Source organism: Salvelinus sp. IW2-2015, linkage group LG5 (genome assembly GCF_002910315.2).
Source record: "Salvelinus sp. IW2-2015 linkage group LG5, ASM291031v2, whole genome shotgun sequence".
Lineage (NCBI taxonomy): Eukaryota > Metazoa > Chordata > Actinopteri > Salmoniformes > Salmonidae > Salvelinus > Salvelinus sp. IW2-2015.
In genome coordinates this window covers 20,030,593-20,055,499 of record NC_036844.1, presented here as the reverse complement: position 1 = coordinate 20,055,499, position 24,907 = coordinate 20,030,593, and the positions used below count along the sequence as shown (strand labels likewise).

General features: G+C 41.5%; 3 protein-coding genes across 3 annotated transcripts in view; all 3 read left to right on the top strand.

Annotated features, from left to right (window-relative positions):
* Positions 1 to 1,647, top strand: part of LOC111964040 (uncharacterized) — an 18,269-nt gene extending 16,622 nt beyond the window's left edge. The window contains exon 2 of the mRNA XM_023987710.2: positions 1,057 to 1,647. Coding sequence (XP_023843478.1) covers positions 1,057 to 1,625 — 569 coding nt within the window. The 3' untranslated portion in view covers positions 1,626 to 1,647. The remainder of the gene's footprint in view (positions 1 to 1,056) is intronic.
* The window catches only part of LOC111964034 (astrotactin-2), a 798,238-nt gene that overhangs the window by 573,279 nt on the left and 200,052 nt on the right, over positions 1 to 24,907 (top strand). The window lies entirely within an intron of this gene.
* LOC111964038 (zinc finger protein 665-like) lies at positions 2,112 to 4,406 on the top strand. Its single transcript, XM_023987708.2, has one exon. It carries the CDS (start codon positions 2,205 to 2,207, stop codon positions 3,681 to 3,683), a length of 1,479 nt encoding a protein of 492 aa, XP_023843476.1. The 5' UTR covers positions 2,112 to 2,204; the 3' UTR covers positions 3,684 to 4,406.

The window sequence follows — 24,907 nt, the reverse complement described above, 5'->3', positions numbered from 1 at the left end:
GAGGTCTAACCCTACACCCCAACCTGAGGTCTAACCCTACACCCCAACTCAAGCACTCCGTTCTACCACCTCTGGTCTCTTGGCCCTCCCACCCCTACGGGAGGGCAGTTCCCGCTCAGCCCAGTCAAGCTCCTCTCTTTCCTGGCAGTCCTGAAGCTAGGACAGCAGAGTCCCTGCCCATCTTCCAAAAACATCTGAAACCCCCTACCTCTTCAAAGAGTGTCTAAAGTAATCCCACAGCGAAGCACAGAGTTGTGGGGTTGGAAGTCTGAGTTCACAGCGAGAGTGTGATGTCACTATAGCTACATCCCTTCTAGCCATAACCAGCTGGTAGCTACATCCCTTCTAGCCATAACCAGTTGGTAGCTACATCCCTTCTAGCCATAACCAGCTGGTAGATACATCCCTTCTAGCCATAACCAGCTGGTAGCTACTCCCTTCTAGCCATCACCAGTTGGTAGCTACATCCCTTCTAGCCATAACCAGCTGGTAGCTACATCCCTTCTAGCCATAACCAGCTGGTAGCTACTCCCTTCTAGCCATAACCAGCTGGTAGATACATCCCTTCTAGCCATAACCAGCTGGTAGATACATCCCTTCTAGCCCTAACCAGTTGGTAGCTACAATGTTTAAATCTCCTGTTCCTCCCAACCTTGCTCAATGCACTCACCATCTCCCAAGATGGCCGCTTAATTATAAATCTCAACCTAGGTTGAAGATAACTGGAAAGGACAACCTCGAATTCCAATGCCGAAGCTTTCGAAAAGAAAGAGATTCATGGAACTAGCGCTGGTCTCTTTAGAATTCTTCCTCATTTATGCAAAGAGTTCTGGGATATTAGAATCCTCTACTCGTCCCAACCTGGATATATTCAACCTACACCTGAATGCAGGTGGTTAAGAACTTCCTCTTATGTAAATATGAAATASGAAGTAGTAAAATGGGGCTACTAAATCACCTGCTGCAGTTATGTTGCATAGAGAATTCTGAATCTTCTTCAATTTGTTATTGTTTCTTGAGTGCTAGCTACTTATTTCTTCTCCTCTCTCTCTCCAGATCCCCAGCAGCTAACTCTCCCTGAAGAGGAGGTGTCCCCTAAGCAGCAGCAGCAGCATTGTGAGCAGGAGTGGAGCCCCAGTCCGGGGCAGGAGGACCCAGAGCCCACACAGATTACAGAGGAACAGGGGGAACTCAGGACCAGTCAGGAGGAAGAGCAGCTTCAAAGACTTAGGTCTGCTACCACAGAGGTTGTACAGTTGATATTTATTCCTCCCTGTGTGGAAAGTGACTGTGACCAGRACAGCAAGACAGACTCTCTACCCAGCAACACAACTGAACAGACCCAAACAGCATTGGATGACGAGGATTACAGAGCATCACAMCTAACCAGTCACTYTCATCCCCTCTCTACAGTAAATCCACACTGTTCTTCAGCTCTGAGTGAAATCATTGTCAGTATTKATGAAGACGAGWGTGAAGAACTACCGTCAAGGTCAAAGAGAACACGGGAAAAGAAAAAACAAAGCTCTCAAGTCTGCACGAAGACCAAGACAACCAGTGAGCTGAAAGCACCTTTAAAGTCTCACACAAGGCAGGAGACCATACAAGTGTCATGTGTGCAGTAAAAGCTTTAAGACACCAGGCCGCTTTAAAAAGTACGCTTGGAGAATTCACAAAGGGAGAATATGCACACACTGTCCTTTTTGTCCGTAAAGCTTGTAAAATACGTCACAATAAACCGGTCTAGCAACTACACGCAGGAAAGTTTCACACCAAGGGAGAAAGAGAGACCAACACCAATGTGCCTGTGTGCAATGACTCCTTTTTGGCATAGCTTCTTTAAAAGAGCATCAGCGAATTCCACACAGTATGCCGCATATCAGTGTTACAGAATGTGGCAATTCCTTCGATCAAGAAAGACTTCAACAGCATGATAAGGACTACTCACCCAGAGGAGAGAACGCAGTTTGACTCACCCAGAGAGAGAACCAGTGACTCACCCAGAGAGAGAACCAGTGACTCACCCAGAGAGAGAACCAGTGACTCACCCAGAGAGAGAACCACATCAGTGTTTTGTTTGTAGAAAAAGCTTCACAACATTGAGTTATCTAGTAATCCACCAGCGAATTCACACCGGAGAGAAACCGTATCAGTGCCATGTTTGCAGAAAAAGCTTCATTAGGAAGGAATACCTCATTAAGCATATGGTAAATCACACTGGAGAAAAGCCATATCTGTGCAATGTTTGCGGCAAAACCTTCTTAAGGAAGGCGTACCTGAGAGTACATATGGTAACTCACACAGGGGAGAAATCGTTTAAATGCCCTGTATGTGAAAAAGGCTTCATATCATCGACTTGTCTCAAACTCCACCAGAGAATCCATACAGGGGAGAAACCCCATAAGTGTAACCTTTGCAGCAAAAGCTTCATTAGGAAGGCGTGCCTGAGAGTACATGTGGTAACTCACACAGGGGAGAAACCTCATCCTTGTAACGTTTGTAGCAAAAGCTTCACTCAGAAGAAAGGCCTGAGCGTGCATATGAGGACTCACACAGGGGAGAAACCTTTCAAGTGCCTTGTATGTGAAAAATGCTTCACCTATTCAAATAAGCTAAAATGCCACCAGCAAATCCACACAGGGGAGAAACCATATAAGTGCCACATCTGCAGCAAAACCTTCACTCAGAGTGGAGGCCTGTCACGTCATATGAAGACTCACACTGGAGAGAAACCATATAAGTGTTCTGTATGTGAAAAACGTTTCACATCACAGACTAATCTTAAACTCCACCAGCGAATCCATACAAGAGTGAAATCATTTACGTGCCCCGCGTGTGAGGAAGGATTTACATCGTCAAGTCTTCTAAAACGTCACCAGCAGAATCACTGTGGAGAGAAGACAGAAAAAAAACGACCAGAAGAAACATTTCTCTGCAGTGATTGTGGCAAAAGCTTCCGTACCATGAGTTACCTGAGAGTGCATATGACGACTCACACAGGGGAGAAAGCTAATAAGTGTCCTGCGTGTGATAATTGCTTTACAACAGCCTCTGATCTAAAAGTCCACCAGAAAATTCACAATGGAGGGAAACCATATCAGTGCAAGGAATGTGACAAATGCTTCACTCAAAGGTCAACATTAAAAAAACACATAGGGTCTCACACAGAACTGCATATGTGTCACGTGTGCAGCAAAAACTTCACCCAAAAGGGAAACCTGACACAACATATGAGGACTCACACAGGGGAGAAACCATTCAAGTGCTCTGTATGTGAAGGAGGCTTCACGTCAGCCCCTTCTCTAAAACTCCATCAGCAAATTCACACTGGCGAGAAACCACATCAGTGTGAAGTTTGTGGCAAACGCTTCATTCAGAAGGGAAACCTGACAGGACATATGAAGACTCACACAGGGGAGAAACCCTTTAAGTGTGAAGTTTGTGGCAAAAGCTTTCTTCAGAGGGGAAACCTGACAATACATATGAAGATTCACACAGGGGAGAAATCTTTTAAGTGTTCTATATGTGAAAAGCGCTTCGCAACACTGCGTGATATGACACGCCACAAGAGAATTCACACGGGAGAGAAACCTTATCGCTGCAACGATTGTGACAAATGTTTTAATCAGAGTAGTTCCCTTAAATCACACACAAAGAATATTCACAAGAGAGAGAGAACATAAGTGTCCATTGTGTAAAACATGTCAATATGAAAATGGAAAAGGTCTATTCTAACTGACAGCGGTAAGAGAACAACATATCATTTACATTTACATTTAAGTCATTTAGCAGACGCTCTTATCCAGAGCGACTTACAAATTGGTTGAAAGGAATGATTGAATGACTGAACTTGTAGAACATGGTCTATAACGCTTATTTTTTTAGAGAGCAGTCTGAATTTGTAGGCAGCAGGAGTCCTTACTGGTTAATGATAAAAGACAGAATGAAACAGGATATTTGAACAACTATCTTCACACGAAGGAAGCTTTAGGTATTGTTAAAGGACAATGCTCATTGATCATAAAATGTCTGATTTCAAAATTATTGAATGATTATCATGTTGAAGCAATTGTATTTTAATTATGTTTAACATGGCTATCAGAGTAAGACAGTAGGGCCCGGTATTCATAAAGCCAGTCATGATGAATTTCCACCTGAGACTTACTCCACACCAGTGTGTAGCCAAATGTTAGTGTTAATGTAAGCTCTATTGCTGTTTTGGTTCCGCAACCTCGGACAACAAAAGTAGCCGCACCATCCCGCCCCCGTCGGTGTGGTTCTAGAATGCTGTTCGGTGTGGTTCTAGAATGCTGTTTGGTGTGGTTTTAGAATGCTGTTTGGTGTGGTTTTAGAATGCTGTTCGGTGTGGTTTTAGAATGTGGTTTTTAGAATGCTGTTTGGTGTTGTTTTAGATGTGGTTTTAGAATGCTGTTCGGTGTTGTTTTAGAATGTGGTTTTAGAATGCTGTTCGGTGTGGTTTTAGAATGTGGTTTTAGAATGCTGTTCGGTGTTGTTTTTAGAATGCTGTTCGGTGTGGGTTTAGAATGCTGTTTGGTGTGGTTTTAGAATGCTGTTCGGTGTGGTTTTAGAATGTGGTTTTTAGAATGCTGTTCGGTGTGGTTTTAGAATGCTGTTCGGTGTGGTTTTAGAATGCTGTTCGGTGTGGTTTTAGAATGCTGTTTCGGTGTGGGGTTTAGAATGCTGTTCGGTGTGGTTTTAGAATGCTGTTCGGTGTGGTTTTAGAATGCTGTTCGGTGTGGTTTTAGAATGCTGTTCGGTGTGGTTTTAGAATGCTGTTCCGGTGTGGTTTAGAATGCTGTTCGGTGAGTGTATTCTAGAACAGATGCTGGTAACAAACTGTAGCATACCACACAGTATGTGGGGGAGTGTGGTTTGTGATGGAAGATGGGGTGGGTGCTTTTGTGATTAGAAAAGTGTGGTGTGAAAAATGTAAATGGTTTCAAATGCCAGAGCCCATGTGTGTCTGAGACCAGGAGTTGTGACAGAGAGAGTTTGCAATGTTGTGCAGATATGATAGATATGATAGATATTTAAAATAAATGACAAATATTTTGTAATCTACACCTCCATTAGGATGATAGATGTAATCTACTCCTCCATTGGATGATAGATGTAATCTACACCTCCATTAGGATGATAGATGTAATTACTCGCTCCATTAGGATGACAGATGTAATCTACACCTCCATTAGGATGATAGATGTAATCTACTCCTCCATTAGGATGATAGATGTAATCTACTCCTCCATTAGGATGACAGATATAATCTACACCTCCGTTAGGATGACAGATATAATCTACACCTTCGTTAGGATGACAGATATAATCTACCTCCATTAGGATGACAGATGTAATCTACACCTCCATTAGGGATGATAGATGTAATCTCACCTCCATTGGATACAGTGTAATCTACACCTCCGTTAGGATGACAGATATAATCTACACCTCCATTAGGATGACAGATGATAGATGTAATCTACTCCTCCATTAGGATGATAGATGTAATCTACACCTCCGTTAGGATGACAGATATATCTACACCTCCATTAGGATGACAGATGTAATTACACCTCCGTTAGGATGACAGATATAATCTACACCTCCATTAGGATGATAGCTGTAATCTACTCCTCCATTAGGATGATAGATGTAATCTACACCTCCGTTAGGATGACAGATATAATCTACACCTCCATTAGGATGTTAGAGGTAATCTACACCTCCATTAGGATGACAGATGATAGATGTAATCTACTCCTCCATTAGGATGATAGATGTAATCTACACCTCCGTTAGGATGACAGATATAATCTACACCTCCATTAGGATGACAGATGTAATCTACACCTCCGTTAGGATGACAGATATAATCTACACCTCCATTAGGATGATAGCTGTATCTACCTCTCCATTAGGATGATAGATGTAATCTACTCCTCATTAGGATGATAGATATGGAATCTACTCTCCCTTAGGATGATAGATGGATCTACTCCTCCATTAGGATGATAGATGATTAGATGTAATCTACACCTCCGTTAAGATGATCAATGTAATCTACTCCTCCATTAGGATGATAGATGTAATCTACTCCTCCATTAGGATGATAGATGTAATCTACACCTCCGTTAGGATGATAGATGTAACTACACCTCCGTTAGGATGATAGATGTAATCTAACACTCCATTAGGATGATAGCTGTAATCTACTCCTCCATTAGATGATAGATGTATCTACACCTCCGTTAGGATGATAGATGTAATCTACACCTCCGTTAGGATGATAGATGTAATCACACTCCATTAGGATGATAGCTGTAATCTACACCTCCGTTAGGATGATAGATGGAATCTACACCTCCGTTAGGATGATAGATGGAATCTACACCTCCGTTAGGATGATAGATGGAATCTACTCCTCCGTTAGGATGATAGATGTAATCTACACCATCCGTTAGGATGATAGATGGAATCTACTCTCCGTTAGGATGATAGATGATAGATGTAATCTACACCTCCGTTAGGATGATAGATGTAATCTACACCTCCGTTAGGAATGATAGATGTAATTACACCTCCGTTAGGATGATAAGATGGAATCTACACCTCCGTTAGGATGATAGATGGAATCTACTCCTCCATTAGGATGATAGATGATAGATGGAATCTACTCCTCCATTAGGATGATAGATGGAATCTACTCCTCCGGGTTAGAGATGTTAACTACTCCTCCGTTAGGATGAATAGATGTAATCTACTCCTCCCGTTAGGATGACAGTGTGTAATCTACTCCTCCGTTAGGATGACAGATGTAATCTACTCCTCCGTTAGGATGACAGATGTAATTACACGTCCGTTAGGATGACAGATGTAATCTACACCTCCGTTAGGATGACAGATGTAATCTACACCTCCGTTAGGATGACAGATGTAATCTACTCTCCGTTAGGACTGACAGATGTCATCTACTCTCGTTAAGATGACAGATGTAATCTACTCCTCCGTTAGGATGACAGATGTAATCTACACCTCCATTAGGATAACAAGACTGGCTTGTGGCCAGCAAATCAAACATTAGTGTTGTGAACTAAAAACAACAGACAATCATTCTAGTACACAGTCAAATACTGAAGACCGGGATTTGTGCATAAACGCATTGCACAAACATAATTTTTTTAAACTTCAAGGAGTTGGTTGGTCAGGTTGAAGTTCTGGCCTTAGTCCTTGATGTTTTTCCCAGTCGTGGAGTTGACCAGCTCTCTGAGGTAACCCAAAGTGGCAGGAAACCTGTGTATCCTCAACACGGTTGATAAGGATTTTGTGCAAAGCTTATTTATCTGTTTACCCATACAGTATCCCAGTGAAACTTAAGTCCTACACAGTGTGTGTGTGTGTGTGTGTGTGTGTGTGTGTGTGTGTGTGTGTGTGTGTGTGTGAGTTTGTGCCTGTGAAGAACTGTGTGTGATGATCGTCAGTTTAGGAAGTTGAGTAGAACTACCCCGTGACATGAGCTACATTTTAGTGGTTGATTTTGCATGTATGTAAATCTATTGCCACAGCAAATCTTACGAACAGATACAAACGTGTACTTGTCTAGAATGTTACTAGCTCTGTAGGTATGAAAACATAATTTTTTTTTAAACGAGGGCTAGATTAAAATCCGGAAGATCAGCTTTGTACCGTGTTTGACATGTAAAGGTCATTTCTGATTGACCTGACATATGCAGCGTTTACTGTGAATGATGTCTCCACGAATGCAGGAACATTGCCTTTAAAACGTCAATCCCTCTATAAACGTGGACCTTCCAGCACTCCCGGATTGAATCTAGGCGGTAGCCTTAAAAATCTATGTCATGTCAAGACCATCCACATCCATTCAGAGTTTATATGACCCTTCATATGCCCCAAGAGCATAGATTCACAAAAGGTTCTTCCCTGGCAGGGACTATAGCGGGGATTTGTGGGGGCTGGCAGACTTCTGGGGCTGGGAAGGGTATCCCGAGTGGAGGGGAAGAGCAGGCAGACATGGAAGGGCCAGAGTTGTTTTTGGGATGGATTAGTTGGGGTTGCTTGGGGGGGGGGGGGGGGGGGCTGGTTTCTGAGGGGTTGCGGTGGGTGCTGGTAGGGTTCTGTATGCCTAGGATAACAAAGAGGTAAACCACCATTACTAGTTTTAAAGCATATAAAACTAGTTACCAGTCAAAAGTTTGTACATACCTACTCATTCAAGGATTTTTCCTATTTTATTTTATATACATTGTATAATAATAGTGAAATAACACATACGGAATCATGTAGTAACCAAAAAAGTGTCAAACAAATCAAAATATATTTTATATTTGAGATTCTTCAAAGTAGCCACCCTTTGCCTTGATGACAGCTTTGCACACTCTTGGCATTCTCTCAACCAGCTTCATGAGGTAGTCACCTGGAATGCATTTCAATGAACAAGTGTGCCTTGTTAAAAGTTAATTTATGGAACTGTTTTCCTTTTATTATACACCAGCCCAAGAGGCTCCTATTTACATTGACAAGCATACGAGGAACCTTTAATTATGCACCAGCCTATGATTGTGTTAATAAGATGAAAATATAGTTATTTATCTATCAGCCAGCTAAGATACAGCTAGCTATATTAGCTCATTGCTCCAGAGAAAATAGCTAGCTAAGCAGTTAGTAAAAGTAGTAGCTGTACTTGCTTTATTATGTAGTTAGATAAAAAGCATTAGCTAAATAGCCAGCCAATCTACAGCTAGCTAGCAAGCAAGCTAATTTAGCTCTTTTGAAAAGATAACTAACCAGCAAAGTAGTTAAACTCCTTTATAGAGTACCTTTAGAAAGTAATCCCGAGTGGCACAGCGGTTTAAGGCACTGCATCTCAGTGCTAGAGGCGTCACTACAGACCCTGGTTCGATTCCAGGCTGTATCACAACCGGCCTTGATCGGGAGTCCCATAGGGTGGCGCACACTTGGCCCAGCGCTGTTAGGGTTTGGCCGGGGTAGGCCGCCATTGTAAATAAAATATTGAAATGTATTCATACCCCTTGACTTATTCCACAATTTTTTGTGTTACAGCCTGAATTCAAAATGGATCAAATAGATTCTAGAACACTTTTGAAAAATTAAATACAGAAATATCTCATTTACATAAGTATTCACACCCTTGAGTCAATACTTTGTAGAAGCACCTTTCACAGCGATAATAGCTGTGAGTCTTTTGGGATACGTCTCTAAGAGCTTTCCACACCTGGATTGTGCAACATTTGCCCATTTATTATTTTCAAAATTATTCAAGTTGGTTGTTGATCATTGCCAGACAAACATATACTTCAAGTAGATTTAAGTCAAAACTGTAACTCGGCCACTCAGGAAATGTCACTCTTCTTGGTAAGCAACGCCAGTTTAGATTTGTCTTTGTGTTTAGGTTATTGTCCTGCTGAAGGGTGAATTCATCTCCCAGTGTCTGGTGGAAAGCGGACTGAACCAGGTTTTCCTCTAGGATTTTGCCTGTGCTTTGCGCCATTCCATACATTTTTTATCCTGAAAAACTCCCCGGTCCTTAATGACTTCAAGCATACCCAAAACATAATGCAGCCACCACTATGCTTAAAAAATGGAGAGTGGTACTCAGTAATGTGTTGTATTGGATTTGACCCAAACATAACACTGTATTCAAGACAAAAAGTTAATTGCATTGCCACAGTATTACTTTAGTGCCTTGTTGCAAACAGGATGCATGTTTTGGAATATTTTTATTCTGTACAAATCTACTTCTTTTCACTCTGTCATTTAGGTTAGTATTGTGGAGTAATTACAATGTTGTTGATCCATCCTCAGTTCTCCTATCACAGCCATTAAACTCTGTAACTGTTTTAATGTCACCATTGGTCTCATGGTGAAATTCCTGAGCGGTTTCTTTCCTCTCTGGCAACTGAGTTAGGAAGGACGCCTGTATCTTTGTAGTGACTGGGTGTATTGATACACCATCCAAAGTGTAATGAATAACTTCACCATACTCAAAGGGATGTTCAATGTCTGCTTTTTGAAATTTATACCCATCTACCAATAGGTGCCCTTCTTTGCGAGGCATTGGAAAACCTCCCTGGTCTTTGTGGTTGAATATGTGTTTGAAATTCACTGCTCGACTGAGGGAATTTACAGATAATTGTATGTGTGGGGTACAGAGATGAGGTAATCATTAAACATTCATGTTTAACACTATTTTTGCACACAGTGAGTCCATGCAACTTATTATGTGACTTGTTAAGCACATTTGTTCTCCTGAAATTATTTAGGCTTAAAACCTCTTAAGGATACGCCCCTTTTTTCAATTTTCGCCTAAAATGACATACCCAAATCTAACTGCCTGTAGCTCAGGACCTGAAGCAGGGACATGCATATTATTGGTACCATTTGAAAAGAAGCACTTGGAAGTTTGTGGAAATGTGAAAGGAATGTAGGAGAATATAACATAATAGATCTGGTAAAAGATAAATCAAAGAAAAAAACAACCGTTCTTTTGTATTTTTTTTGTACCATCATCTTTGAAATGCAAGAGAAAGGCCATAATGTATTATTCCAGCCCAGGTGCAATTTATGTTTTGGCCACTAGATGGCATCAGTGTATGTGCAACGTTTTAGACTGATCCAATGAATCATTGCATTTATGTTCAACATTTTGTATCAAGACTGCCCAAATGTGCCTAATTTGTTTATTAATAACTTTTCATGTTTAAAATTGTGCACTCTCCTTAAACAATAGCATGGTATTATTTCACTGTAATAGCTACTGTAAATTGGACAGTGCAGTTAGATTAACAAGAATTTAAGCTTTCTGTCAATATCAGATATGTCTATGTCCTGGAAAATGTTCTTGTTACTTACAACCTCATGCTAATCGCATTAGCCTACGTTAGCTCAACCGTCTTGTGGACGGGATACCGATCCCGAATAAGTTTAACAAAGGGGTCGAATACTTAACTTATAAAAACATAATTCCACTTCGACATTATGGGTTATTGTGTGTAGCCCAGTGACACAATCTCAATTTAATCTATTCTAAATTCAGGCTGTAACACAACACAATGTGGGAAAAGTCAAGGGGTGTGAATACTTTCTGAAGGCCATGTATGTCAGACAGTATAATTTGGAAATAGTCTTTCCATTTTAGTGTTTTATATATTAGCCAATATAATAAAGACATTTTATTGCCATTTTGTGTATTTTTTTTTGTTGTTGTTTACCTTTGTGACATGCTAACGTTAGCTAGCTCTGATGGTCACTACCAAAGATTTGTATAACTAACCCAAGATAGACCACATCCTGTCATTTCCAATGGTAGCAAATGAACCATAGTGAGCAGAACAAGCAAGGAGGTGGGGAGAGCCAAGCACGAGCTATCAAGATTATATTGGCGCGTTCTAGCATTTATTTGAATATTCACATTATGGAACGTCTACTCTGTTAAGTGCTCGCGTGCAAAAACCTAATTCGCCCTTACACTCCTAAACAACACTATTTAAAAAATATATATTTTTTTTAGCAACGGGTAAAGTCTACAACACTTAGTCCACTCTATTCCGAACAGATTATAGTTTTGGGAAGAGTACTGTATTGAGATCAAATGTTTCATAGATGAGAAAATTAGCTAAATGTCGGCCAAAATCCACCGCGCTCCATCTTCTCCCACTGCCGGCCACTGTGTCACTACTGTGGAAATTAGTTATTCTTGCTCAAGCGCACGTTTGCTATTTGAATTTGATTGGCTGATGAGGAAGAATGAACGGAGTTGCTTAAACAGGCATTAGCTCCTCCCAGGAGCTCCCTACAAGTCACTTGTGCAACTCAATGGGTTCTTATTGGACAATTTTGCTTAACCATACCTGTATGAAATATAGTTATAGTAGTCCCCAAAATGTCTTCAAATGTTCATAGTTAACAAAAATATAATCTCAACATGCATCAATTTCAAAGATTTTACTGAGTTACAGTTCATATAAGAAAATGTGTCAATTGAAACCAACTCATTAGGCCCTAATCTATGGATTTCACATGACTGGGCAGGGGCGCTGCCTTGGGTGGGCCTGGGAGGGCATATGCCCACACACTGGGGAGCCAGGCCCAGCCAATCAGAATGAGTTTTTCCCCACAAAAGGGCTTTATTACAGACAGAAATACTCCTCAGTTCCATCAGCTGTCCGGGTGGCTGGTATCAGATGATCCGGCAGGTGAAGAAGCCAGATGTGGAAGTCCTGGGCTGGAGTGGTTACATGTGGTCTGCGGTTGTGAGGCCGGTTGGACGTACTGCCATATTCTCTAAAATGATGATGTCGGCGGCTTATGGTAGAGAAATTAATATTAAATTCTCTGGTAACAGCTCTGGTGGACATTCCTGCAGTCAGCATACCAATTGCACACTCCCTCGAAACTTGACACATTTGTGCCATTGTCTTGTCTGACAAAACTGCACATTTTACAGTGGCCTTTTATTGAGCACCAGCACAAGGTGCACCTGTGTAAGGATCATGCTGTTTAATCAGCTTATTGATATACCACACCTGTCAGATGAATGGATTATCTTGGCAAAGGAGAAATGCTCACTAACAGGGATGTAAATAAATTTGTTCACAAAATTGGAGAGAAAGAAGCTTTTTTGTGCCTATGGAACATTTCTGGGATCTTTTTATTTAATCTCATGAAACATGGGACAAACACTTTACATGTTGCGTTTATATTTTTGTTCAGTATAGAATACACAACCTCATGAGCCAGGTGTACCAGATAGTATGGAGATGTTAAATGATTTACAGAATTGTGGTAAGATTGTGCCCAAAAAGCTGTCAGAATCGTTGACTTTCTGAAGATGTTATGATCAATAATTGCAATATTTCGCCTTTTTAAAATGTGTCAAATGGATATGTACATGTGAATAGTCGTGGATGTGAGCTGATTAAAATGATGGTCCTTCATCTAGACCATATATGTCAGAGTCAAGGCCCGCGGGCCACATCCGGCCCGCGAGAAGGTTTTTTACGGCCCCTGGGATGATCTTGATTTATTATTAGAACCGGCCCGCAGACCGCAGCAAGCCGGCAGCCCGCAGATCTTTTACACGCACCAATACTACATTTCCCACAATGCAACGGTGACGCACCGAGCAGTAGGCTGCTTCATTTCAATATTTATTGGCACAGCAGTCGTCAGCATCACAGTAAAATTAACTTTCAGATACCCATCAAAAATGGCAAAACGGAAGGTGGACACTGAGACCGGGGGTTTCAAACAAGGTGGGAGTCGGAGTATATGTTCACGGAGGTAGCTGGAAAACCTGTGTGTCTTCTGTGTGGAGAAAGTGTGGGCGGTACTGAAAGAGTATAATCTGAGACGACATTATGAAACGAAACACGCGGACAAAAACAAGAATATGGACATGGAACAAAGGCTACAAAAGGCAGAGGAATTAAAACGAGGCCTCAAATCTCGACAGGCTCTGTTCAAAAAGCCAAATCACAAGGCCAGGCTGCTGTCAAGGCCAGTTTTATTTTGGCAGAAGAGATCGCTAAATCAGCCCGGCCCCATTTACGGAGGGGGATTTCATCAAAAACTGCATGATTAAAGTTTGTGACGAAGTTTGCCCAGAAAAAAGGCAACTCTTTTTAAATGTGAGTCTGAGCAGAAACACCATTGCCGAGAGAGTAGACCAGTTGTCCATCAATCTAAAAGAGCAGCTTGTGAAAAAGGGAAAAGATTTCATTGCATATTCCTTGGCTGTGGATGAGAGCACCGACATTTCTTTATTTTATTGTATTTCAATCCAATTATATTTTAAAAATATTTCAGTTGAGTGGATGATAGAAAATTGCTATTATTGTTTTTTTCTTTGAAGTAAATTTAGCCCACTTTTGCTAAAATAGAAAATATAGGCTACTGATGGTGCCTTGAATACCGGTTTCTTTCATTTAATGTTCATGTTATGGGGATTTTTATATAAAGGAAATTTGTCTTTTGTGTCTGTTGAAAATTAAAGATTACTGACAGAGCCATAAGAAAATATTGCTTTATTTATCTGATCATATTGGAATATATTTGTTAGGTTTTCAGTAGGTTCAATTAGGTTCACTAGACTATATGCGTCATTTAAAATTTTTTCAATGAACATTCGAACAGTCCGGCCCTCGGCTTGTAGCTAAATTTTTTATTTGGCCCTCCGTCCATTTGACTTTGACACCCCTGATCTAGACTTTTCTAGTGGCAAAATTTCCAAACTCTGTTATGCACATCATTTGTATTTATACCTTAAAACTGTCCATTTCCACAGTCTGTTTCTCTCGTAAGAAGAAGCTAGTGTTTTTCCCTCGTGTTTTTTTGAGTAACTTGGTTACGCGGCCAAAGATAAAAGAGCCGTCTGAGAGTGGCCTTCTTTTTTTTTTGCCTCCATCCTGTTCTTTTCCGTATCTTTCAAGGGCACAGCTGTGTGTAGATATGAAGAGAACAGAGGCTAGCTTGAGCAGCAGCGACAATTCTATCAGCAGAAAGGAGTAACACAACTGGCGTTATCACCAAGCTCTCTCACACGCCTGCTGAACTGCCACATACACTAAAGTGGTTGTATTTTCCTATAGAGGCTGAGACGCGACTCTTGTTTGTCTTGATTATTGCACCTGTTGTGCGATTGTTAACCAGCTTGTTTTGGCCAATCAATTGAATTTACCACAGGTGGACTCCAATCAAGTTGTAGAAACATCTCAAGGATGATCAATGGAAACAGGATGCACCTGAGCTCAATTTTGAGTCTCATAGCAAAATGTCTGAATACTTAGGTAAATACGTTATTTCTGTTTTTTATTTTTTTTATACATTTGCAAAAATGTATAAAAACCTTGTTTACGCTTTGTCTTTATTGGGTATTGTGTGTTTTTTTTCATCAATTTTAGGATAAGGCTGTAACATAAGAAAATGTGGGAAAAGTCAAGGGGTTTGAATACTTTCCGAAGGCACTGTATGTATAAATCTGGCACGCCTGGATCATTTGATGGTGTTTTCTACATCACTATGAAGATTTCAAAGATATTTTTGGCCAAAAATACAATTATATTTCATACAGGTATGGTCATGTCAAATTGTCTAATAAGACCCCATTAAGCAGTTTGGCAGGGAAAAGGGAAATTGGGAAAAGACTTCTGTGGGGTTAATGTGTGAATTCTATGATGGCCCTGTATCTACAAATCTTTTTTTAAACTGTTTTTTCTAGTTGTGTGGGTGCAATCTGATGCCTCTATCAGCAAAGTTACAATCCAAAATCATAGCTGCCCCATTATATGGTATTCTATGGCTAAGCTTTCAACAATGACACAATATTGGTGAATTTTAAAGGGGCAATGTTACTTTTTGGGCTACCTGAAATTCACACGTGAGTTGTAGATCTGTCATTCTTATTAAACAGCCATGCTAAGAAGCAGTAGATCTGTTCTATGTGTGCTATTTCTATGTGGGCAGAGAGCCATTTAGCATTTTAATAACACATTTCATGCAATTCTACTCATTCTGCCATGGGGCAGAGAAACATTTTGGAATTTTATAAACGCATTTCATACAATTCTACTCATTCTGCCATGGGGCAGAGAAACATTTTTTGCAGTTTAAAGAAGATTTTCTGCAATTCTACCTATTTTGCCATTGGGTGAAGAGAGATCTTTGTGGGTTTTAAAGCTAATTTACTGCAATTCTATACATTTTGCCATGACTTATGCCATGTTAATGATATCTGAGAGAGAATGACTAACACAATCAACGTGGGCCCCCTGGAGATCAGGGCCCTGCATGTCCAGTCAGTATTCGGCCATGTTTACTACTAGTTTAGACAACTGGCTAGACTAACTACCAATTTAAAAATTGTTCACTGACATGGCTAATTGAATGATTGTCAATGATGACAAAACAAGAAAAAAAACTGATGCACAACCACATTTCGAATTTACACCTTGTGTAATATCACTACTCTAACAAACAATAAATTGAGACCCCTACTAAATTTCGATTATGCTGATTCGCGGGGCACTGGGCAAAGGACCGTTACGTCTTCGGGCGAAAGCGGGGAGGGAGGAGCAGGAGTGCCCCTTCACAACTCAAAAAGTAATCTGTGCCTCTTGGTCATTTTGTCAACAAGGCGGCAGGGCCGGCTCCAGGCATAAACGGTCGCCTGTCGCCCTGCTGCCTTGTTGACAAAATGACCAAGAGGCACAGATTACTTTTTGAGTTGTTAAGGGAAACTCCTGCTCCTCCCTCCCCGCTTTCGCCCGAAGACGTAACGGGCCTTTGCCCCGCAACTCAGCGTAATCGAATTCGCCAACCCGGAAGTGAATTTACCTTGGTCCTCGGAAGAAGACATTTGAGCGAGAAATAAGTAACGTAGAAACGTGATGGTTTGAAGCCGAAGGGCGTCAAAATTGTAGTATTATTCATTGGGTTTTATCAAAATGTCCAAACTACAGCTGTTGAATGTGTTTATCATCGAGCGGCTAATATCAGCGGCTGTTGATATATTTGGTTCGTCGGAAAAGACGTTAGCAGAGTACCAGGAGCGGCTAACAACAGCGGCATTTGAGATATTTGTTGTGGTGGAAAAGACGATCGCAGAGGTTCAGGGGGAGAACGACCGTCTACGGGAACTTCTTCTGGGTCATTTAGGTGCAGGTTTGTTGCGATCAAAAATCATGTTACTGATTTAACGTAAGGTTATTCAACATTTGATTGCTGAATCACACTTGTTAGTGGCTAGCCCAATCTGTACCACTGCCATCATGTGCCCACTAGGGTCGCGTTCTTTATGACCTAACGTTTTGGAACAAACATGCCTCTGTGAGATGAAGAATAAGGAATCACGTCGGTTTATTACATGTTTATCTGCACTGTTCGATAACGTTTGGCAAATGAACGAGGCCCGTGTATCAAGTATTAGAATGTGGGATATTTAGCCAATATTTGTCGTTAGATGTCGATAATGATAAAGAGCCTATGATGACGATGATGATAATAATAATATAAGATTTCACCCAAATAAGTTACAACGCGCTTTAATTGCCGTACAGAACCGTGTACGTCAGTGGTCACCAACCTTTTCTGAGTCAGGATCACTTCGATTTTTTTTTTCTTCTAAAACATGAATAAAAAATAAAATAAACGTAAACCTGTGCAACATTAACCAATTAAAAACTGTTCTGTAGCAATGAGGTTTGTGCAGTAGGTTATAGGTCCAAAATATTATCAGTGCGTATTGGCTATAATTGAATTGCCCTGACAATGTTGTTCTTCTGAGACCATTTAGAAATGATATATAAAAAAAACTAATGGATCATTTGTTTTATTCCTTGTGATGCACAGCTAAATGAGCATAATCATGTGCTTTTCTTTTTTTACTGGACTGATGGCCTACATCTGATGATCAGTCTGAGGGAGGGAGTGAGCATTGGTGAGGCTGCCTCATCGTCCCTCCACTCAAAAAAGGGGCCAGTCAGTTTTTCAGCTGATGTAGTCGCACTGCGTTATTTCTGCCTTATACACCAATTCATGTTGTTACTCCTATGACCAGAGAAACCAAAAAATTATTCCTTGATATTAAAGAAAGACATGCTGCTAATAATAACAATGCAAGTTTATGGGAACAATTTGCTGTAGTCATTCATTACAGCTGCAGTGCTGGTTGTAGTGTGAGTGGAAGTAGGGAGAATTTTATGGCTTATAAAGGTGTTGAACAAAGTGTTGACAGTGCTGAATACGGCTGCTGAATCAAGTGCATCTACTGCCAACAGCGCGAAAACAAATAACAAAAAAGGAACGCGAGGCTTTATCGTTACAGAAATGTTTGGTGATCGACCAGGAATGCTTTTGGTGGTCGACCAGTCGATCGCGGTCGTACGATTGATGACCACTGGTGTACGTGAACAGAACCATTGGATGTGTCTCAATCCACTGATTCTGCACTAGAGTGGTATTTGTGAGACAAGGATAGATCTTTCTAGCGTAGTGGTTCCCAAACTTCTTATAGTCCCCTTCAACCACCAACAGCGTGCACCAGGGTCAGAGCGCTATCAAATGTTGTTTTTTGCCATCATTGTAAGCCTGCCACAGACAGACTATACGATACATTTATTAAACATAAGAATGGGTGTGAGTTTTTGTCACGACCCGGCTCGTGGGATGTGACAAAGAGCTCTTATAGGACCAGGGCACAAATAATAATAATCAATAATTTTGCTCTTTATTTAACCATCTTACATATAAAACCTTATTTGTTAATCAAAAATTGTGAATAACTCACCACAGGTTAATGAGAAGGGTGTGCTTGAAAGGATGCAAAAACTCTGCAATGTTGGAGTGAGTCTCTGTATTAAATTACTTTCCACACAGTCTGTGCCTGTATTTAGTTTTCATGCTAGTGAGGGCCGAGAATCCACTCTTACATAGGTACGTGGTTGCAAAGGGCATCTGTGTCTTAACAGCGCGATTTGCCAAGGCAGAATACTCTGAGCGCAGCCCAATCCAGAAATCTGGCTGTGGCTTCTGATTAAATTATATTTTCACAGATCCGCTTGTTGCAATTTCGATGAGGCTCTCTTGTTCAGATATCGGTAAGCGGACTGGAGGCAGGGCCTGAAAGGGATAACGAATCCAGTTGTTTGTAATCCAGTTGTTTGTGTCGTCCGTTTTGGGAAAGAACCTATGTAATTGCGCACCCAACTCACTCAGGTGCTTTGCTATATCACGTTTGACATTGTCCGTAAGCTTGAGTTCATTTGCTCACAAAAAATCATACAATGATGGAAAGACCTGTGTGTTGTCCTTGTTAATTCAGACAGAGAAGAGCTCCAACTTCTTATTCATTCAGGCGAGAAAAAACATCCCCCAGATAGGCCAGTCGTGTGTGTGAAACTCGTCATCGTGCAAGCGGTCAGACAAGTGAAAAATTATGGTCAGTAAAAACTTTAAACTCGTCTCAATTTTTTTTTTACGTGTAATACTTTACCCCTTGTATGTTGTAAAAGCGTTACATGGTCGCTGCCCATATCAGATGCATAGTACAAAAAATACACAAGAGTTCAGGGGCCTCGCTTTAACCAAGTTAACCATTTTCACTGTACTGTCCAAAACGTCTTTCAAGCTGTCAGGTATTCCCTTGGCAGCAAGAGCATCTCTGTGGATGCTGCGTTACCACTCCACTATGTCTCCCTGTCATGGCTTTTGCGCCATCAGTACAGATACCAACACATCTTGACCAACAAAGTCCATTTGATGTCACAAAGCTGTCCAGTACTTTAAAAATATCCTCTCATGTTGTCCTGGTTTCCAGTGGTTAACAGAAGAGGATGTCTTCCTTAATTGACCCCCCCCATAAACGTAACGGACATATACCAGGAGCTGTGCCAGGCCCGCCACATCTGTTGACTCATCCAGCTGTAACGCATATAATTCACTGGCTTGTATGCAAAGCAGTAATCGTTTCAAAACGTCTCCTGCCATGTCACTGATGCATTGTGAAACAGTGTTTGATGAAGGCATTGTCTGTATAGTCATATCTGCGGCAGCAGGAATAATTAAGTCCTCCACAATAGTATGCCTGTCCGAGCCACTTGGTAACTCACCATATAAGACGCTTTTAGCCCCTTCTTATTAATGGTATCTGTTGCTTTTATACATGTGTTAATTCTCGCTCAAACAATGTCTGTGACTTATTTTTCAAATGGGCATGTTTTGTTTCTAAATGCCTGCTCAAGAGTGAAGATTTCATCGAGTTGTGAGAGAGTCCTTTTGCACATATAACACACTGTGGCTGAGGAAAGGCACTACTCCCAATATAAGTGAAGCCCAAATCAACGTAGTCCTTATATTCGCGGCTCTTCGATGGTCCAACGTCCCTGTCTGTTGTTCGGTGCTTTCCCGGGGTAATGTGGCAGTAGCTCTTCGGCTGCATCAGGTTCATAAGGTGATGAATGCACCAATTTGTAAGTCGCTCTGGATAAGAGCGTCTGCTAAATGACTTAAATGTAAATGTTCACAACTGTCAGTGTCCATGCTAGCTGGGCTAACAACAAATGTAGAATTGCTGATGCTAGCATTGGATGTGCTCGTGGAAGCAGAACAACGTGTGTCGTCGACAGGTGTAGTACTGCTGGTAGTAGCAGAACTACCAGTAGAGCTGGTATGTGTCTCCATGGACACGGCCTAACTTTTTTTTATTTTTACCATTTATCAATTTTCGAGCAAAAGGAATGAACAGCAGTTACGGTGGTGTAATTCCCGCGAGAGAGTAACGGTTAATGTGATTGGATGTTAATTATTTGACTAGGCTCCCTGTATTTGACATTGTGTTGTTATTTCACTGAACACTAGATGGTTACATTTTTGCCAGTGAAACAAGGCTACTCAGGCGAGAAAATAACCTCACCCAAATGTATAGCCCCGTTGGAAAATATAAACGGACTGTTTGAAAATGTGAATAAAAAATAAACATTTGGCGTACCCCAGGGGAATACCTGTTCTAGCGGTTTCCTAATGAAAACATTGGTAAAGTTCCCCATTCTGATGAGAAAGTGGTCCAATTCTGAAAAGCTTAGACTAGGGATGAGGCAAGTTTATAATTTATCTTCATGTTTAAACTGCCATTTTTTTTAAAGGTATTTTTTAAAATAAAACACAAAATGAGGAGAATTTACAATTCAGATGTGGTTCTGCGTATGACCACTGGGGGGCAATGCAGTTCAATCTACCTCAGTCCTGGTTAACTACCTACCGATTGTCAGTAGTTACAGCCACAAAGTCAAAAAGCCTGCATATTTCTAAAATGTATCTTCTTAAAATGTGAATTTTAAACCTAATCACACTGATAAGATTATGCCTAAATTAAGGATCAAAAATATCATTTTTGTTTTCATGAAATAGCCATTTTGACTGTGGCTGTGGTAACTAGTGGAAACCCTACCAAATGGCGCCCACTTAATTACTGTCCCCCACCCACTCAGCAACGATGGTATAAATGCTGTTTTAGGTTCTCTGTTATGTGCCTCTCCTCCATGTTGTCAGTACATACTTCATGTCCCACTTCTTATCAATGTGATGGCTCGTTGCAGTGATGTGTTCATAGACATTGTTAGTAAAACGTTTACTGTTGACAGGAGAACAAGAGGAGACAATAGGACGAGGTGGATAATTTTATAATAAGGCCGTTTAATCACATGTAAAGATATCTTAGTAAAATCTTGCAGCAAGGCTCTTTCTGTCTGATTCCTATTGAATCGTCCGGGAAAGAGACCAGTTTCCAGAAATGTACAGTACTATATAGACAACAAGCAAAGTAGGTAGATCTGCGAGTCCGGCCTTCCGATTGGTCGATCTGGGTCTTGGGTAGTCCTGATCAGGCCTGGTGTCCACGTTCCATTGGTTCCTGAGAGTTCTTTGTCCTGAGGTCCAACCATGGGTTGGGTGTGTCTGTGTGATTGTCATGGGGGAGGGGAATTGTGGGTGCCGTGTATATGTCCTATGTGTCCAGCATATGTCCAAGAGAAAGAGGGGGTGTGTATGTTGTGTCAACTTATAGGTAATGTTGAGAAGTTGTTAAAACAAGTTACCAATATCTTATACAATTTCTTACAAAACCCCCTCTTCACGTCTCACAAGAGACGTGACATAAAAGTAAAAAACAAAAACTATGGGATGAAATTTGTCAGAGGACAAATTTTGTAATTCCCCCTCTACACATCACACAAGAGACATGACATAAAAGTAAAAAAGACAAAGCTATGGGATAAAATTTGTCAGAGGACAAATTTTGTAATTCCCCCTCTTCACGTCTCACAAGAGACGTGACATAAAAGTTTCTTAGTCCTCAAATAGATAGACAGGTCCAGCTTCCCCATCATCAAGCAATGGGAACATTTGGGCCCTTTCCTGATTAGGGTCTATGGCAGTTTATACATTGGCAGGTAAATTAAGGGAGAAGCGTGAATCATCGACCCTGGCGGCATATCGCACTTGAGGTGAGACACACTAAGACACTGCCGAATAATCCACAGAGTTAAGGAGAAGAACTGTGCTAATAGAGCTCGGAGGATCAACTCCTTAATGAAGAATTCTGCCCCCGACCTTTCCTCACTGTGTTCGTTCATAGAAGTGAAAGTGTGCTTGATCTCGCTGATGAGTGTTCTCTGGGAGAGGGTGGGTTTTACAGGACTGCTTGTAGTCCTGAGGTGCCTGATCAGGATACGATGGGATGATACCATCCGCAGTGCTGCCAGAACCACACCAGTTCCAACGGACCAGGTTCAGCCGGCCTCCTCCACCACTTCAAGACCAAGTCCCACGCCACCACCTAAGCTCTCCAATCTGGTACAGATAATAAATATAAAAGACATCTCAGATAGTGACATTTGGGGACTGAAACTGTTTATGAGAAGGGAGAATATGTTGGCCTAACAAACACTTAATAGAAAAGACTGTTGCGTATGTGACATGCCAGAGACCTATTCTGCTGCTACCCAATTTGTCCTAAGTAATGGGAAAGGTTGGAATGGCAATATTGGAAAGTCGAGCAAATTCAACCTCTGTGTAAAACTCTGAGTTTTTTGTTTCCTCAGTGGTCCTCTCAGAAGGCCTTATCAGTTGTAGCATTTCCTGTAGTGGGAGGTTAAGGCATATGGGGGATATAACAGCTGTATCCCTCGCACAGGATAGCCGGTATAGACTATGGCGGGGCTCCCTGCTACTACCATGCTATTCTACTAACCACTTGAGGATGGAGGCTGTTGCCTCGATGTATGGGTCTGGCCTTGTCGCTGCGACCTGCCTCAGGCCGTTTGACCAGTGTTTTCTCTGTAGGAAGTTTGATTAACCATCTGTCAGCTTGCCTCTTGGTTGCTTTTATTCGATGGCATTGTTGGGCCGTGTTTTGGCCAGTCTGCTACCACATGCCGACGGGGCGACTGTGGGTGGGCTCACTTTTATCATAATTATATAGCATCAAGACTTCTGGGAGTTACACAGGACAACAGAGGCTTGGGACTTTTAACTCATAGGCAACCGAACGGCAGAAAAGATCGGGAGCGCTCCTTGGTGGCGCTTATGGGTGGAACTAGCTATAAATGCACACCACTGTTGGGGTCCACATAGGGTCCCACCCACGATTCCAGCACAATTAACGCAGAATGATGGCCTGTGGCATCTCTGATGCCCAATTTCATTGGCCCAGCTATTGTTTTGATGTTAAACAAAAGGTCTGGATCAAATTATAAACAACAATACGATTACTCACCCACACAGGGACTTACTGGGAATGCTGACAATTGGATGCTGCCCAATTTCGGACACTAAAATCCACCAGTAAGAGACAAACTGGGCTTCACACAATATGACCTAACACTGGAATAACACGTCTGGCCAACCACGGAGGAGGTGTATGTAAAAGATTGTAGGGAACAGTGTTGCAACGTCTTGTTCCTACAATAACTAACCGTAACCCGCGGATTCGGCAGCAGCCCATAGTCACAATCAATGGACTCGTTATTGTATTCTTTGAGTGGGTAACCGTCGGGCAAAGGCTTACTTATTTGGCTGCTCGGACAAGATATGAATTGTCCATACATAGTAAGGGTCGGGTTCGGCACTGCCTGTCTGTTAGCACGGAAGACAGTTGAGATAGGTTTTCAGAGACACATCTCCAGTGAGCTTTTCTTCGTGTATTTTTTCTGCTATAGGCTCGTAGGCCTGCATGGAAAGTCTGGTCTATGGATGTGTATTGTATCATTCCGCGTTCAGTAAAATCCACTGCAATGATGATCTACTGGATTCTCTGACACTAGTTGTTGGTTTTTTCTTTCTGTGTTGCCTGTGTCATCCTTGTTTGAAGAAGTTTGTTAGCAGATTGTAAGGAGACTTTCTAGTAGATGGCCGTTGCTTGAGGTGCTTCCAGTTTGGATGGAGGCCTTTGATAACGAAAACGATGCTTCCGATTAGAGAGTGGCTGAGCATCCTAGAGAGGACCCTTGGTTTGCGTTATGTTGTTATGTTGACATGTACACTCAAAAGTGATGTTTCTGTTCCTCCTGTTTGTGAAGGCTTTGAAGTTCCTGGGTTGGCGACCGAGCCGCACTCTGGTACATGGTTGCATATGAGGGATGGACCTGAGGGTTTAACATATTCTCGTTTTTTGGTTTTACTAATGTGTGGTTGGCCACTCCAGGTTACGTTATTGGAGTGGTCTCCCTTTTTTGGTCCTTGCTCATCTTACGACTCAACTTACTATGATGCTTTGCCGTCTCCCTAGGGGGTGCCAGATGAATATAAACTGGCTGACCAAGATGACAGCTGGGTTTGAATATACTTCATCGTTTGTTGGTGTGTCACAGTTAATAACAATGTGGACAGACATTAACTACATTCATTTTTAATGTCCAGAAACTGGGCAATTGGACTCAAAAAAGGCCTTTCGCGGCGGTCCATGGACAATTGGCAGCTCACATCCCTGATGCGCATTTCAAAATAGAAATCGCGGTGATATGTTATTGGCAGAATCGGGGGGGGTCTGTCCATATTGGTTTGGTGAACACAGTGTTGTAGTACTTTCATTCCCAACAACACGGCTACGGATGGGAGTCTGACTGTAGCATTGTGAGGGACTTCGTACCCTTAATGGTTAAGCATGACAGGCAATTCTGGAGTGGACACTTTCTATGTGGCGACTCATGGTTATGGATGCTTTTTGGGTAAATATTAAAGATCGTTGGTTTCCTCTATATCCTATATCTATTTTCCGTTTTGCAGCTTCTTGTAATCTTTGTGGATGCTGTGTTGCCTTCCTGTGCGCTGGTACACGCTTGTAGCCGTGTTTACACTGGCT

What these genes read in the sequence shown, in the direction of transcription:
- LOC111964038 (XM_023987708.2), top strand. Translation starts at nt 2,205, where the DNA reads ATGGTAAATCACACTGGAGAAAAGCCATATCTGTGCAATGTTTGCGGC.